This window comes from Callithrix jacchus, chromosome 9 (genome assembly GCF_049354715.1).
Source record: "Callithrix jacchus isolate 240 chromosome 9, calJac240_pri, whole genome shotgun sequence".
Taxonomy (NCBI): domain Eukaryota; kingdom Metazoa; phylum Chordata; class Mammalia; order Primates; family Cebidae; genus Callithrix; species Callithrix jacchus.
This window is the reverse complement of record NC_133510.1, coordinates 14265422-14283591: the sequence shown is the minus strand read 5'-3', so window position 1 is coordinate 14283591 and position 18170 is coordinate 14265422. Positions and strand designations below refer to the sequence as shown.

The window sequence follows — 18170 nt, the reverse complement described above, 5'->3', positions numbered from 1 at the left end:
CAGACAATCACACATCAGAACTAAGCTAGCTATGTGTCCCTGAATAATTCCCTTCCTATTCAGTTTCCTAATCAGTAATAAGGAGAAATTATACCAATGTCACCGTACTGTTTATGGATTCAATAAAATAAAGTGCTCAGCCTGTTGTCTGACACTAACAGCAGCTATTTAAAAAAGGAAGTTATCAATCAGCCTCCCCTCTAAACAATATATGGTTTCTATAAACCAAATTGGACCCTTTCTATCAAAATATTTAATTCTTTAATATATACTATAAAGTAGACCATAAACAACAAATCTACCAAAGTAGCACAATTTTGGTTTTTCAAATGCCGTATTCCAGTTCTTAGTCCACAATTATTTTCAGAAGCAGTTTTTGCTGACACTTTGATAAATGTGTGCACCACCTAGTACAGGTAAGTATAGTAAAGAACTTATAAGCACAGTTTGTGGAAGAAGACTGCTTGTATAAAACCAAATTCTGCCTCTTACTAGCTGTGTTTTCTAGGCACCATTCTGTTACCTCAGTTTCGTCTATAATTTGGAGTTGAAAATATGTCTAACTCAGCACGTTATAAAATGTTTATAGTAAGTATGCAAGTATTAGCTATTTTATTATTCATCCATCCCTCGGTATCCATGGGTCCATCGGGGACTGGTCTTGGATACCAAAATTAATAAATGGTGAAGTCCCTGAAATAAAATGATGTAGTATTTTCATATAACCTATGCATAGCTTCCAGTATGTTTTAAATCATCCCTAGATTACTTGTAATACCTAATACAATGTAAACGCTATGTAAATAGTTGTCATACTATATTGTTTAGGGAATAATGACAAAGGAAAAAAGCCTGTACACGTTCAGTACAGATACAACATCCGGTTTTTTTACCCTGAAAATAAAAAACAGTTGGTTAAATCCACAGATGCAAAACCCACAGATATAGAGGGCCAACTGTATTTATTTTATTATTATGCTCTGAAATAAAATTTTAAGCTCATTAGAATATTGAACTAGATTTAGATACCTGAAGTTGTCTCTTAGTAATTTTAATTTACTAAATACTTTCTATACATCTGTCCTAAAGAAAGTAACATTTGTGGCAAAACCACTCACTGGAGATTTAAAGGTAACGTCTACATAAGAAGGCAAATCACTTTAATCACTTTACACAAGAGCTTCAAATTCAAATAAACTCTAAGTGATAGGCCTAGAACAACTGAATATATTCTTGTACCTAGGAAAAAAAGAAGACCACCATTCATATAAATCAACAATAAGGGGTTGAGAAAACAAGCTTTGAAATGCCATCCATAGAGTGACAAAAGCAACAATAAAGTACCAGGTATAATAAGGCTTCCAGAACATGTGAAGACTCACTGCACACAAAGTGACATGTGGGTCAAACTGGTGAACAGAAGTCAGTTAAAGAGCAGAGCAGGCTGGTTAGTGCTAGCAATGGGCAAAGCTGCCAACCATAGAGAATGAAAGTGTAAGCCACCCAGAAGCCATAGAGCTAGCAGGGTCCCACTGTGGGATCACTGCATACAGAGAGGTAAATCTTACGGCAAAGACCTCAGCCTGAAGACCAGCCGCTCTCTTTTTCAGCTCCTCCCCTTGAGCCTCTTTCGAACTTAGTTCCTCCTTCAGTTGTTCTACCTGTCACGACATTATTATTTTTTTTCACTTAGGTATCAACTTAGGTCTTCTTATTATCTGCTTTTGAGCCAGAATGGTAACTGGAAATAACAGTAACTTATATAATACAATCAAATCTGTTCCCCTCATTCCCTCCCTCTTTAAAGAGCCATAGGTAGTTTCTCTACGTTCACACGTTTATTTTCCCCCACAGTGGACTGTAATGTGCTCATCAACAAATGAAAAACAGATTATACTGCACTATGTTTTATTCTCAAATTAGGGTGAAAAATCCAAACTAACAGAAAGTTGGGTATGTGAGGCCAGGCGCAGCAGCTAACACCTGTAATCCCAGCACTTTGGGAGGTCAAGGTGGGAGAATCATTTGGAGTTCGAGACCTGCCTTGCCATCATAATGAAAACCATCTCTACTCTACTAAAACTACAAAAATTAGCTGGGCATGGTAGTGGGCACCTGTAATTCCAGCTACTTGGGAGGCTGAAGCAGGAGAATTGCTTGAACCCTGGAGTTGGAAGCTGCAGTGAGCTGAGATTATACCACTGCACTCCAGCCTGGGTAACAAAGCAAAACTCCGCCTCAAAAAAAAAACAGAATAAAAGAAAGTAAGTTGGATATATGAGTTTTTATGTTCTAAAACTGAAATGAAATTAGTAGAAATGATTAATACTAGAGTCTCAAGGTAGTAGAGGAATATTCTGTAGACTTATATGCCAGGTATGGGTATCACGGCAAGAAGCCAGAAACTGGAGGGGAAGTTATGATTATCATTCCTTCACATTACTGTGATGTTTCCATTTTCATTTCTAAGAACTTGGAGAATACAACTGGGAAATAAAGGGGGAAAACGCTTATTTTCTAGCTAAAACTTTATAATTGCATTCGTGATGTTTAATTAAACTACAACAAAACTGGTAAATTGTAACAGTGATAAACTAAATCCTCCAACTTGCCTAAATAGTTTAGAGAATCAAACTAAATGGCTTTGGATACAAGGAAGGAATTTTGTGACTGATTTTACAAACACAGACTGATAGGTCCCAGTGGTATCTTTTTTGTCATATTACGCCTGAAGTGTACATGGGAAGCAATAAAACTGACAGCAAATGGATCTTCCCCACAGAATAGGACAAAGAAAGTGCTTTCCTTTACAGAACTGTATTTGGAGGGGAAACATAACTTCATTTAACCCATTTCATTAAAAAGCCTCTTAGGATCGGGCAAGGTGGCTCATACCTGTCACCTCAGCACTTTGGGAGGCCGAGGTGGGTGGATCACCTGAGGTCAGAAGTTCAACACCAGCCTGGCCAACATGGTGAAACCCTGTCTCTACCAAAAATACAAAAAATTAGCCAGGCACAGTGGTGCACACCTGTAATCCCAGCTACTCAGTATGCTGAGAATCACTTGAACCTGGGAGGCAGAGGTTGCAGTGAGCAGAGATCATGCCACTGAGTGATCCAGCCTGGGTGACAAGAGCAAAATTCCGTTTCAAGGAAAAAAAAAAAAGAGCCTCTTTGGGTTTTAACTTTTTAAATAATTCACAAGAGGTAAAGAACTTGATGTTTCATATAGTGAGAAAAACTCATCTGAGGTTTAAATTAAATCATCTCGGAAGTACTAATAGATATAAAAAGTTAAACTGTGTCAATACATATGTAGTCTCATAGAGAGAATTGTCTTTTTAAGTAAAAACTTACAATAACTATGTCAGTAATTCTGGAGAAGTTTCATTTGAAAGAATTGGGCTAGAAGTATTCTTCCCTGAAATCTGATAAAACAGTATAAAATACAGCTTTATCATCGCTAAAGAAGTAAAAAATATGCATCAAATTTTCAAACCCCTTTTAAGAATCAAAGTCTCACATGCCATTACCTTATTTTTCATAAATTTAGAATGGCTCCGATACACCTCCATTTGCTTCATTTCTTCTTCCCGTTCCTCAGTACTCAAAGCCCCATTCGATTTCAGCATCTGAATTTCCTCTTCCAGGTCTCGAAGCCCACGCTCCATAGAGGAAATTTTTGAATCCTGAAGACAACGGAAGATTTAGTGATTGAACTATTCACAAAAACCCAGAAAAGCTGAATAACATATTTAATATGTTATTATTTAATATGTTAAATAAATATTAAATAAATATTATTTAATATTTAAAGATGCTACATTTAATAAAGACAAACAAATAGACAGAAAAATTGCTGTCTGGCAATTGGTGCCTTGCTGCCTTTTTCTGAGATGGAGTCTTGCTCTGTCACCCAGGCTGAAGTGCAGTGGTGTGATCTTGGCTCACTGCAACCTCTGCTATCCAGGTTGAAGCAATTCTCCTGCCTCAGCCTCCCAAGTAGCTGGGATTACAACAAGTGTGTACCACCACACCCGGCTAATTTTTGCATTTTTTTAGTAGAGACAGGGTTTTGCCATGTTGGCCAGGCTAGTCTCGAACTCCTGACCTCAAGTGATCCATCCACTTCAGTCTCCCAAAGTGCTGGGCTTAATTACGGGCATGAGCCACCATGCCCAGCTTTACGGTCATTGAGTGGAAGGAGAAGCACTCATATCCACATTATAATTTTGCCTCCATGGCTACCTCCAGTTTTGCATTCTTTAAAGTTGAAATAATTAACTAAAGAAGTAAATGCAATGAAAAACTGATTAAAATTTATTTGCATGAAAAAATTTGCAAATTCTAATATTTTATCATTTTACTTGGTGACCCCTAAAAAGCACATATGCCCCAAAGGAAGGGAAAAGAGTAAGAGGGTTTCAAAGATTTAGTAATGTGTACAGCTATATGTGCAATAATAAAAATTACGTAACATCCCATTGCAGAAAAATCAGGGAATAAATAAGTTGTTACTGTTAACATGTTAGAAATCCTTACTGTCTATACTTCTCCATACATTTACAGTAATTCATAATTTTTTAAAATCACTGTCCTTATAAATCATCACTACCACAAATATCACCTTCTAGTAGAACATTATTTCATATTCAATTTCTTGATTTTGTTTGTTGCGGTACCTAGTTTCTCCCCAGACTGCTTTACATGTCATGAATTACAGAAAGACTCTACAAGGAATCAACAGTTTCATATACCTGCAGTTGTATATGCTTACTCATCGAAGAAACAGAGACCTTAAAGAACATAAATTAAGTATAGCTTTATTTTACTTGGGAGTTTTAGAGAAACCATTCCTTTGGAAGCTATTTTGAGATTAACTTCCTTTTCTACTTTACCTCAATGATTTCTTGACTAAGTCCCTCTTTGCTATCATAATTCTCAGAGCAAGAAGATTTATCTTGAGAAAACTACACCTGGCTATTTTCAGGTTCATGGGAGGGGAAAAGAGAGGATTTATTCCTCTGTCTTGCTCATCACATGACCTTTAAAAATATCACAATGAAAATTTCCTTTTATAAATTTATTAAACTTAAAATGCATCTGTTAAAAATCCGTTGTATTAAATTAATACAATCAGAGACATTCTAAACCTAAACTGGGGGAGAGGGGGACCGGGGGGTTAATTTACTCATGTAAAACAACTGACCTATAAAGAGTAGTACTTCATGTGCGCTACCTGAAAATTCACTTAAGATTGCTATAAAATTTCTCTGGAAATATCAGAACACAGTCCCCTTACAAAGACTGAAATACTAGGCATAAGCATATGATCAGCCTACAAAAGAAAGAAAGTAAAAGTTAAATATAAGTTCTCCTCTGTTATTACCCTGGGTGGTAATAAAACTGGACCAGCTGAAAGACAGGTCTATCTTCAGCAGCACTGGGGCTCCACCCAAGACAATTTAGCCCCCAAGTAGGAACTCGAACTCTATACACCACATGGCAGCCTCTATCTGTACAGAGCCTCTAGAAAGTCTCCACAAGGCCCTTAAAAAATATTATCTGCTCCCCTAACCCAAACGGAGACAAAGGCAGCTCTTGACAAATTAGCACCCTCACTACCAAATCATGTGCCATAAAACCTTCTTCCCAAAAAGGGATCATGACTGCTGCTCTGAAAACCAGGAGGCAGGTACTGACTGACCAGAAAAAGAACCTACCACGGAAATCAAAAGGCCTGATACTGTCAACTAGTTCTAGCACCAACCCAATTAGTACTAATGCTAGATTTGAGGAAAGTCATTCCAACCAAGTTTCTTCCTCCTAGAATGTGTAATATTTAAATAAATAAGTTCCTTTTCACTTTACTACACTGTACTTCCCCAGCCCCAGCTCTCCCATCATTGTGCAACCAATCCGACTGGACTTACTGAAATCCTCTGCTCTTTGTCAGATTCCCCCAAATCCTCAAACTTTTCACCATGAACTCTCTCCAGTGAAGGCCAGTAATAACCCCAACACCACAAAGGAGCAGGGGAAAGGGTTGAAGTTCTCCTGGTTCGTTCCTCAAGGCTATTTCCCTTTATGGAAAGCTTATATTCCTTTTCTTCCTACCCTCCTCATTGCTGCCATCCAGGGACTTCTCAATCACTCCTGCCCACTTTTGGTAGTCTTTGGCACCTGACTTACAATACCCCCTTCAATTGCCACTCTTGCCATAATCCTAGGATTGCAATGTCAGAATTCCTTGACGTTCTTAATTGCAATAACCTCATCCTTCAGTCCATTTCAGTGATCCAGTCTATAGGACGGTACTCTGGATCCTATTATCACCCAGAACTCTCTTCCCCAGGCATGTCATATCCTCACTCCAATTATTTCCTGTTCTTTAACCTCACAGAGAACTCCACTTTCCTAACTGTTACATTTTCTCCCAACCTGTCCGTCCATCTGCATTTTCTTTTTTCCACATCCAGGGTACAGTCCAGGACCAACCTCCAAACTATTCTGTCATCATCACCCTCAATTCATTTGCATTTCAATCACTCTGCCTTATCTACCCCAACAAAACTCTAATGCTAGAGCAGTACAGTAATTATTCCCTGTTCCTCCACTGGTAAAGGAAAAACAAACAAACAAAAGTAGAAAAAGGGGAAGAGGAGAAAGAGAAGAGCGGCAAAGAAGGAAAGGCTGGAATGAGGGAAAATGGTGTGAGAAGGTATAAGAAGAAAAAAAAAGAGGAGGAAGAAGAAGAAAAAGAAGAGGAGAAAGAGGAGAGAAAAAAGAAAATTTTGACACCTTTAAGATTACTGGGCTCTTTTACTTCAATCATCTTTCTTCCTTATTTTCCCTAAAGACTAGTCTAGATTTTCCTAATTCTCTCAAGTGCATTCCACATTCTCAGCAACACAGCTATTTCTTTTGTGATTTCAGCATCACATTCTCTTGACCCCAATTGGTCACTAGAATCTTTTTGCTTTTTAGCATAATGGCTGAAGGTTCACCCAAGTTAAAATACATCCACTCTCAAGTAATACTATTATTTCCCTCATTCTGTCAAAAGGTGGTTAAACAAATAATTTTGTGAACATAGTTACATTCATGTGTTTTATTCTGAGGTCTTAACAGGGATCAGGAAATAATACGACAAATAAACTTGTGGTGAATGTGAAAAAGGTAAAACCGTGCAAGTGAACCATCCTAAAGGCCCTTTACAAGATGACACTCAAGACTACTAACTAACTACAAAGAAACCAGAATCCAATAATTTGGAATTTGTTTGGAAAATCCTTTCCCCACCAAGAATTAAAATGTAATCAACATTTTAAAGTTTTAAGAGGAAATCATGCAAATTAAGACAATAGTTCCCATAACTAACTACAGCAGTATCTATTTACAATAAAATTATATGCCATTAACTAAATATTCTTGTCATATCAACAACTATTAAATGGAGGCCCACAATGTAAAACACAGTACTGAGCTTTCTAGGGGATATGAAGTACCTGTAGGGGGATGTCCCTATCTACAAGAGCTTTTATGAGAAAGAACAGATTGTTAACAAAAATAATAATAGCAGCAGCAGCTAGTATGGATTGAATGTTTACTATGCACTAGGTCCTGTTTAAAGTGTTTTTACATATTTTAACTAATTGAAATCCCAAAATGACCCACTTGAACAGTACTATTACTATCACCATTTGTTGATAAAGACACTGAGGCACAGGTAACTTGCTCCATATTTTACAATTGGTTAAGTGAAGAGAGATTTTGAATCCAGGGAGTTTAACTTAGAAAGCAAGCTCTTAATCACTATACTGAACAGCCTAAAGATTTCTAAATGTTCATTAACTTAAAGCAGAGGTTTTCAAAGGATGGCCTATGGAACCCTCAGGGTACCCTCAACCTTTTCACAAAGTATGTATGATCATACTTTGTAAACTATTTTTATACTTTTATGAACTATTTTATACTTTATAATCATACTTTTATGAACTATTTTCATAATAATACCATGATGTCACTTGACTTCTCCACTGTCTAAAATAAAGATATAAAGCAATGATAGGCAAAACTGCTAGTGCCTTAGCACAAATCAAGGCAATCGCATCAAACCATACTTATAGTCATTTTATTAATATTTGTCACTGTCAGGCACTTGAAGGGAAAAAAAATGAAAAATAAGAAATAAAATTTTTAAAAGACCACTTCAGACTGTCCGTGAGGAAGCAGCAAAAAGTATTACTATTAATAAATCTCAACTCTGGAGTACACATACTGTTAATATTGGGTGTGACAAAACGGCAAGAGGCTGCGTACCGAAATACGACAGTTGTCCCTAAGCAAAGTACTTGTATGTTGCTTTGAGTTGTAAGTTAAATTCAACATTTTCTTCACAGAACACTATTTTTACTTGAAAGAATAACTGACAAGCTATGGTTACCCAGATTTGGTATTTGGCAGCCATTTTCTTTAAAAAAAAAAAAAAGGTGCGGGGGGAGTCTGCCACTTTAAGAGAATAAAGAGGGCCTGAGACCAAGAAATTTGCAAATAGCTGATTTAAAGAAATTCTGTTCAACTCATTTTGGTCCAATTTACATTATGGTCTGTAAGTGAAAAGAAATAAAACTGAAATTATTTTAAAATGTCATTTTTATTGATTCTCACTCTCAATCTCCAAATAAGTGAAATACTATTACATGCCATTTCCTAACACTCACACAGGGAAGTTTTTGATTACTTAAAATAATAAGGTGATTCATACTATTCTTTACTAGATTATCACTTACCTTCATCTCAATAACAGTTTGCAGAGCTTTTGTTTTGGCAGAATCAGGAGCATTTTCAAACCTTCGATGCATCTCCTATACAAAAGAGGCAAAAACAGATTCAGCGCTCTCCTGCTCACTCTCATTTTTTTGAAAGGGGAGACGGGGCAGTTGTATGCAAAAGATCACTACAGCCTTACAAGACACTGACCCCTCTGTGTTACCAACCCTTCCCTGTGAATCGGGGAATCCACAGACTGCATTCAGGCCCACTCAACCATCCAGGCATACAAGGATCCCTATCTCTGAACACCTAGTTATTTAAAATCAGTCACAGACGCCAGCTACCATAACAGCTGAAACTACTGTTTCACATCCCCAGGGTTTTTGTCAAATCTTCCACATGACTCCAAGATATGTAATCAGAATTCCAAATGACCCAAAAAGGGGATTAGAAATGCTCCCTTTTCAAAGGAGAAATAAACACCATCACAATCAGTCTTCATTGCACAAAGCTATGGAAAGCAATCTTTCCAACATATGGTTACCTATGATGAAGATCTCTTTCCAGTGGTGCTACAGTTAGGAAGAAAAAGATGACACTGTTGAACAAGCTTCCTAAGTAATTCAGGTTCAGAAAATGTCAGAAAAACATATTTTTTAACTCAAATTTTACTGAGTTCAGGATAGAAAAGGAAGGAAGCAGCACTGTCATCACCAAACCAATATAGGAGTATGATTGATTCGAAGCATTGTTCTTGTCTACATAACTTCTGAACCAAGTTCTCTAGTCTTCCCAGAGGCTCTGGGACCTAAGTTTTGTGTACTCTAGGAACTAAGTTTTGGAGATAGAATGATGAGAAATAACATATTTGGTCCCTTTTATCATGGAACCTTTAATAGGAAAAATAGAGTTTCATCAAATAATCATCTACATAATTCATCAGGGTCACTGACGACCTCCACATGGCTAACACCCATGATTCATCCTTAGTCACTGTACTTGATCTACCACCAGCATTTTACCCAATTGCTCAATCCCTCTTCCTTAATCCACTCTCTTCCCTTTGTATCCAAGATATGGCACTCTAAGCTTTTCCTCCTAGCTTACTGGTTCCTTTTCTTCCCAATTCCTCAGGAGTGCCTCAGGTATCAGTCCTTTGTACGCTTCTCTTCTCTACCTATACTCATTCCCTTGGTATTTACCGTTCAACATCATGCACATAGTGATAACTCCCAAATGTTTACATCCTACTGAAATCCATAGTTGTATGTACTTTGCTTTATTGATTTATTGGCATACTGAATTACCTGCCCCACTATTAACACATCTACAAGTGACCTCCTGGCCTTCCCCTCTAAACTTGCTTCACTCATTCTGCCTTCATTCATGGTATGCATCCAGCCAGTTGTTCAAGCCAAAAATATAGGAGTCTCTTTTTTTCTTACACCTACATCCAACTCATCAGGAAATCCTGCTCTTCCTATTTTCAAAATATATCCTGAAACTTACCACCTCAACTGTCACACTGCTCTAAGTCACCATTATCTTTTGCCTGGATTACACCAACAGTCTCCCAAATCTATCTCACCATTCACAATAGAGTATCTAGAGTGATCTTTTTAAAACAGAAGTCAAAACATGCTTGCAATTTTCAAAACACTCTCTTTTCACTCACAGTAAAAGTCAAAGCCCTTATGCTGACCTAGAAGGCTCTCCATGATTCAGCCCTGTTACCTCTCTGGCCTCATCTCTTATACTTCTCTCTCTCATCCAGTCCACTCCAGCCAGACTCGCCTCTTTGCCTTCCCTCAAAACGTCAGTCACCCTCTTACGGCCTCTGCACTCACTGCTCCCTCTGACAGGCTCTGTCCTTCCTTTAACTGTTGAAGTCTGTTCAGAAGTCAAAAACTGAAGCAGGCTCATCCTGATTTTAAATTACAATTTTTCTTGTAATTTTCTTGTCATTTGATGCATATCAGACACCCAGAACGATACACAGCACAATAACAGTATTCAAATATTTGTCAAATGAAGAAAGTAATTTTTAGGTAACTATATAATTCATATGTAAAAAGTATTATAAAGAAAATATCCATAATACTGTAAGAGAGTAATTAGGAGATCCTGACCTAGTCTTGGGATCTTGTAAAGGTTCCTGAGAAACACCTGAGAGCTGAAGGATGAACAGGAGTTACAGTGGGCAAAATGCAACCACGAAAAAGGGAGGTGAAAGAAGATCTCACAGGTGGCCGGGCGCGGTGGCTCAAGCCTGTAATCCCAGCACTTTGGGAGGCCGAGGTGGGTGGATCACGAGGTCAAGAGATCGAGACCATCCTGGTCAACATGGTGAAACCCCGTCTCTACTAAAAATACAAAAAATCAGCTGGGCATGGTGGCGCGTGCCTGTAATCCCAGCTGCTCAGGAGGCTGAGGCAGGAGAATTGCCTGAGCCCAGGAGGCAGAGGTTGTGGTGAGCCGAGATTGCGCCATTGCACTCCAGCCTGGTTAACAAGAGCGAAACTCCGTCTCAAAAAAAAAAAAAAGATCTCCCAGGTATGTTTTTGGCCAATTAAAATGCAGAAAATGACATGTGGGAGTTGAGAATCTGAAACTGCCCTGCACACTACCCACAAACCACTGGAAAGTCTTTGGGAACTCCAAGGTGTTCAAATATCCACCCTGAAGACTGCCGCTATCTCTCCTTCCTCCTCTCCCATTCATTCTTTTTAATTAATCGCAAAATATTTTAGACATATAAGATCCCTTTACTCATAAAAGCAGCCTCATCTGACTTCTTTCTCTACTCCTCTGTTGAAACAACTCATCAAGACCACCAACAAATTCTAAGTTACCAAAACTAATGAACACATTTCTGTCCTCATCTTCCTGGAATTCTCAGAAGCATTCAAAGCAATGACCCAATCCCTCCTAGATACGTGTTTTGTCTTGACTATTATGACCCCACACTCTCCTGTTTTTACTTCTCTCTTTTCAATTGCACTTTCTCTGTTTCCTTCACAGGTTCTTCCTTCTAAATTAGACCTCCAGGTCTAAATTAGACCAGTGACCAGGTGATAAGTTCTAACCTTTTTCTCTTTTCCATCTAAACTCTCTAATCTTCTATGTGGTTTAAAATACAATGGAAATGCTGACAAATTTCTAGGCCTGCCCTCTGCTCTAATTTCAGAACTCACACATGCAACTGCCCATTTGGCATCTCTATTTAGATATCTAATAGGCAACTCACACATATTTTATCCAAAAAAATTCTTGATTTCTTCTTCTTCAACCTCACCCCTCATCTGATGACTGATGAGAGATGAGTCTTCTCTTTCTCATTAAGTGGTACTTACTGCCATTCCAGTGGCTTAAGCCAAACACCAAGCTCTCCTTTTATTCCTTCTGATTTTCATTTCCCATAACCAAGTCAACAGCAGATCCTAATTGTTCTAGTGCAAAAGTATTTCTCGAGTCTAACCATTTCACCCCATTTCCAGTCTAGTTTGCAACAGCCTCTAGTTAGCCTCCTTCCACCTACTCGGCCTTTTTTTTTTTTTTTTTTTTTTTTAAGATGGAGTCTCACTCTGTCACCAAGCTGGAGTACAGTGGCACAATCTTGGCTCACTGCAACCTACAACTCCTTAATTCAAGGGATTCTCCTGCCTCAGCCTCCCGAGTAGCTGGGATTACAGGCACACACCGCCATGCCCAACTAATTTTTATATTTTTAGTAGAGCCTGGGTTTCACTATGTTGGCCAAAATGGTCTCGATCTCCTGCCCTCCTGAGCTGCCCACCTTGGCCTCCCAAAGTGCTGGATTACAGGCGTGAGCTACCGTGCTTGGAGTCCATTTTTAAGAGAGCACCAAGGTGATCTTCATAAAACAGCCACATATCATGACATTAATCTGCTTTAAATCTGTCAATAAATTTACCATTATACTTCTCACTTTGACCGTAATGTGAGTAACAGACATAAGACTGGCCCTCCTGTCACGAACTATCATAAAATTAAACAAAACGCATGAAATAATGGTTTTCAGACACTGGACAACAAGCAGTATAAAACTATGGTCCTTTCTTTTTTGAGACGGAGTTTCGCTCTTGTTACCCAGGCTGGAGTGCAATGGCGCAATCTCGGCTCACCGCAACCTCCACCTCCTGGGTTCAGGCAATTCTTCTGCCTCAGCCTCCTGAGTAGCTGGGATTACAGGCACACACCACCATGCAGAGCTAATTTTTTTTTTTTTTTTTTTTGTATTTTTAGTAGAGACGGGGTTTCACCATGTTGTCCAGGATGGTCTCGATCTCTTGACCTCGTGATCCACCCGCCTCGGCCTCCCAAAGTGCTGGGATTACAGGCTTGAGCCACCACGCCCAGCCAAGAACTATGGTCCTTGAGAGAAAAAAAAAAAAGGTGACAGTCCAGACATGTCCAGTATGTGATAGAGACGGGGCAAGCCCAAACAAAGAACAGTAGTCTTGCAAAGCTCCAAAGACAGATTAATGGGTAAGGTTCCCATTAATCTGTGAAAAATTGCAGAGCAAAATAACAGAGGGCTGGGCACCGTGGCTCAAATCTGTAATCGCAGCACTTTGGGGGCCAAGGCAGCAGATCACTTGAGGCCAGGAGTTCGAGACCAGCCTAGCCAAAATGGCAAAATCCTGTCTCTATCACAAATACAAAAATTAGCTGAGCATAGCGGGGGGCACCTGTAATCTCGGCTACTCAGAAGGCTGGGGAAGGAGAATTGCTTGAACCTATGGGGCAGAGGCTGCAGTGGGGCAGAGGCTGCAGTGAGCCATGAAAGCACCACTGCATTCCAGCCTGGGCAACAGAGTAACATTTCGTCTCAAAATAAATAAAAACAAAACAACACAGAGAAGGAAGCTCAACAAAACAACACAGAAGGAAGCTCAGCAGAAAAGCAGCAGTGTCTAACCTGACAAGGGTCCCCTTGAGTGTTTGGCCAAATACCAAGCTGTGCACATATAAGGCAAGCCTCTACAAGGTGAGATAAAGAGCCACTGGGGAAAGAGCAACTACCAGGGAGCCATGAGTTGAGCAACTACCTGAACTCCCATAGGGCTGGGAAAAATTCAAGTTCCAAATAGTGGGGAAAACAGAGTAGAGACTTAGGAGTGGAGCTAATGTAGCCCTAGACGAAAGGCTATTCTAAACCAGCCCTAACAGAGTTTAAAAGCAAGTCTTGAAAGGATCACGTTAATCCACAAGTAAATTAACTCTTGCAAGACGAAACAACCCTTCATTAAGGAAGATACCAAAACCCAGATACTCAGTAACTTTGTGTCCATAATGTCTGTTATACAACAAATTCTATACATACAAAGTAGGAAAATATGACCTATAACCAGGAGACAAGTCATTCCACTGAAATAAACATGGATATTATAAAGATGACGGAATTACTATTCTAGCTTATAAGCTAAGAAATGGTCGAACTGCATGAAGAAAAAAAAGGAAGAATTAAGGGCACATCTGTAATTAAGAGATTTAAAGCATATTTTTGAAAAACAGACAAAGCAAAGCCACAATTCTTAGGGATAATATCTAGGAATTACATTAATTTAACATGTAATACAATATAACAATACTATAATGTTAAGGATTAGATGTAATAAATATAATGAAAGCAAAGGCATGAAAACTATAAAGTCCATAATACTGGTTATTTTTAGAGGGAAGAAAGAATTCTGACTGGGATGGTTCACCTACAGGGCTTCTGGGTGGCTCTTAAAGTTCTACTTCTAGACCTAGGTAGTGGTTACGAGGGTGCTTATTTTGTAATTTACTTAACTATACACCTGTTTTATTCTATTTTCTACATGTATTCTATATTGTATCAAAAAACAGGTTTTAAAATCTCCTAAAATTATTTTTCTTCCATCCCACCACCTGACACATTAATTAGTTTAGGCCATAATCTCTCACCTGCCTTAAAACGACAAACTCATCAGTTGCCTTCCCAGCCTACAGTCTGTCCACATTGAATCTGTTCTCCACACTACAAGGTGATCAACTGGGCACACAGTATTTAATAACGCAGTAGATATTTAATACTATTTGTTCATTAAATGAGTGTCAAACTTTAAATTGTCTGAGTAAAAATAAAATGAACTCTGCTAATTGTAAGCAATCATCTATTTGACAAAACTTTATAACCTATACAACATTTTTTATTGGTATTTCTATATCTACTTGAAAACATTAAAAGTGACCCCACCCCCACTTTTTTTTTTGCAGACAGACTCTCGCTCTGTCGCCCAGGCTGGAGTACAATGGCACAGTCTCCACTCACTGCAAACTCCACCTCCCAGGTTCACACAATTCTCCAGCCTCTGCCTCCTGAGTACCTGGGATTACAGGCGCACACCACTACACCGGGCTAATTTATTGTATTTTTAGTTGAGATGGGGTTTCACTCTGCTGGCCAAACTGGTCTCAAGCTCCTGACCTCGTGACCCACCCACCTCGGCCTCCCAAAGTGCTGGGATTACAGGCATAAGCCACCTCGCCTGGCCAAAACTGCATTTTTAAAAAAATACCATACAATTTAGATTTTCAACTTATTTCAACTGACTTCTCCTCTTTAGCACTATCTAATTCCAAATCAGTAATTCGAAAATGATTCACTTTAAAGTGAAACTATTATAATTTCATTTTTAAGCCCTAGCAAGCACATAAGCAAAATATAAAGAAAACAGAAATCCATTTGAATAAAAAGTCCTGACGAGGTGCGGTGGCTCATGTCTGTAATCCAAATATTTGGGGAAGCCGAGGCAGGCAGATTACTTGAGCTCAGTAGTTTGAGACCAGCCTGGGCAACATGATAAAACCCTGTCACTATGAAAAATCCAAAACACACCAGCTGGGTGTGGTGGTGCTCACGTATAGTACCAGCTACTTGGAGGCTGAGGCAGGAGGATTACTTGAGCCTGGGAGGTTGAGGATAGAGCCAGCCAAGATCATGCCACTGCATCCCAACCTAGGTGACAAAGTGAGACCCTGTCTGAGAAGAAAAAAAAAAATCCTTCTCTGCATACAATAAATAATTGGGAGGTATTTTAAGCCATTCATAAGCATAAAGCTTTTCTACAAAGACATTGTAAAACTCATTGCTCAAAACAAAATCCCATTCAGAAACCTGCATCTTAAAGTTCACTATAAACACATCTTCCAGTCAGTGAGCTGGTAAGCTCCCCTTTTCCTACCAAGCACATCAAGCCTATGGTTCCTGCACTGTCAATAAAGAGAGAAGACTGAAAACAGAAGTACTATTCAAAGAAGTATAAGAAATAGAATATGCTATCTGTTCACTTTATTTCACTCCTTTTGGGCTCAAAATTTTCATTCAAAAAAATTAGAGGTAGAATTATCTGTATCTTGTTATACTTTTTTTGCCTTATTCCATTTAATGTTACTATATTATACTTTCAACTGTGGTAGACAATAGAAAATATGTTCATCTTCTCTCATTAATTAAGAATAATGACTAATTTACAGTTAGAAAATAAACAAGTTAGATATACATTTTTTTCGAGATGGAGTTGCTCTGTCACCCAGACTGGAGTGCAGTGGCACAATCTCGGTTCACTGAAACCTCCACCTCCTGGGTTCAAGCGATTCTCCTGAATCAGCCTCCCAAGTAGCTGGGACCACAAGCATGCGCCACCATGCCTAGCTAATTTTTGTATTTTAGTAGAGAAGGGGTTTCAGCATGTTGGCCAGGCTGATACCAAACTCCTGACCTCAAGTGATCTGCCCACTTCAGCTCCCAAAGTCCTGGGATTATAGGCATGAGCCACTACACCCGATAAACAAAATTTAATAATTCTCCTTTTGTTCCTTTGTAAAAGTAAGTCAATTTACCTACACACCTGAAAGAAAGAAGTATTTGTAATTAAAGAGCAAAATTTACATCTTAAAAAATTTTTTTAGGTTTCAAATTTTAGCCCTCAGCACCCTTGGTTCAAGGGTAGAAGCTTCACATTGTTCGTGAAGTCCCTTCACAGATTCAATCCTCCACACAAGTTCTGAATTTACCATACTCAGAACACAGAGGAAACAGAAATAAAGAAGAAGGGAAGGTATATGGAAAGAATCCTCACCACTTTTTTGTATCTTAACTCACCCAGTGTCACACATCATTGTACTTGAACCTGTTACCCTCTCTGGTAATAGTACTGTGCTGAGAAAATGTTATTTTGTCAAAATCGAAATGGAGGACAAATGATGTGATTTTAAAAAAAAGGAGAGGAGGGACCAGGCCCAGTGGCTCACATCTGTAATCCTAGCACTTTGGGAAGCCAAGGCCAGCAGATCACTTGAGGTCGGGAGTTCAAAACCAGCTTGGCCAACAGAGTAAAACCCCATCTCTACTAAAAATACAAAAATTAGCCAGGCGTGGTGACACATGTCTATAATCCCAGCTACTTGGGAGGCTGAGGCAGGAGAATCGCTTGAACCCAGGAGGCGGAGGTTGCAGTGAGCCGAGATCATGCCACTGCACTCCAGCCTGGGCAATACAGTGAAAGTCTGTCTCAAAAAAAAAAGGAGAGGAGGAATAAATAAAGCACGCAATTCTTCTCATTTTCCAAAATCGCTACAAAAGATAAACTAAGAATTTCTTTTTCTTTTTTGGCTGGGTGTAGTGGCTCATGCCTGTAATCCCAGCACTTTGGGAGGCCGAGGCAGGAGGATTACTTGAGGTCAGGAGTTTGAGAACAGCCTGACCAACATGGTGAAACCTCGTCTCTACTAAAAATACAAAAATTAGCCAGGTGTGGTGGCAGGAACCTGTAATCCCAACTACTCAGGATGCTGAGGCAGGAGAATCGCTTGAACCAGGGAGCAGGAGGTTGCAGTGAGCCAAGATTGCACCAACTGCACTCCAGCCTGGGTGACAAAGATTTTATCTCAAAAAAAAAAAAAAAAAACTTTTTCTTTTTAAATTCCGCCTATTTGTTGTTTATATATATGTTTCTTTTTTTTCTCCAATCTCCTCTGTTTATACCTTCCAACTACCAATAATACTGACAAGCAGTCCTCAGATATGCTAGTTTAGATTCAGAATTCCCCAGCCTAGAACATATTCAAATATTTGCACTTTTAATCTCAAAGATTTTTGCAAACCTAACATGATAGCAGTTGTACTAATATGGCTTGTTGATTAAAACAGAGACAAAAAAAACTAGGAGACTGCAATAATGTTTTAAAACAGAGTTGCATTTTATTAATCACAATAGCATCTACTGGTATTTAAATAGGTAGGAGCAAATACTGAAATATATTATTTAGTTGGCCTATAGACAATGTTTGGTATGCATATGAATTGAAAACATAAAAATTCCACAGCTAACTTAGGACAGTATC

The 18170-nt window shown here is 38.8% G+C and overlaps 1 protein-coding gene across 32 annotated transcripts in view; it reads right to left on the bottom strand.

Annotated features, from left to right (window-relative positions):
* ERC1 (ELKS/RAB6-interacting/CAST family member 1) overlaps window positions 1–18170 on the bottom strand; it is a 518863-nt gene that overhangs the window by 435479 nt on the left and 65214 nt on the right. For 13 of the 32 annotated variants that reach the window (XR_013522487.1, XR_013522495.1, XR_013522490.1 and 10 more), the window contains exons 3-5: window positions 8795–8869; window positions 3536–3691; window positions 1569–1661 (exon numbers count right to left, since the gene is read on the bottom strand). Coding sequence is in view for 16 of the 32 variants with exons in the window: in XM_078338382.1 (XP_078194508.1) it covers window positions 1569–1661; window positions 3536–3691; window positions 8795–8869 (324 nt within the window). In the remaining 16 variants the exon portion in view is untranslated. The remainder of the gene's footprint in view (window positions 1–1568; window positions 1662–3535; window positions 3692–8794; window positions 8870–18170) is intronic. The other 19 variants (XR_013522492.1, XR_013522500.1, XR_013522493.1 and 16 more) reach the window with 2 other exon arrangements.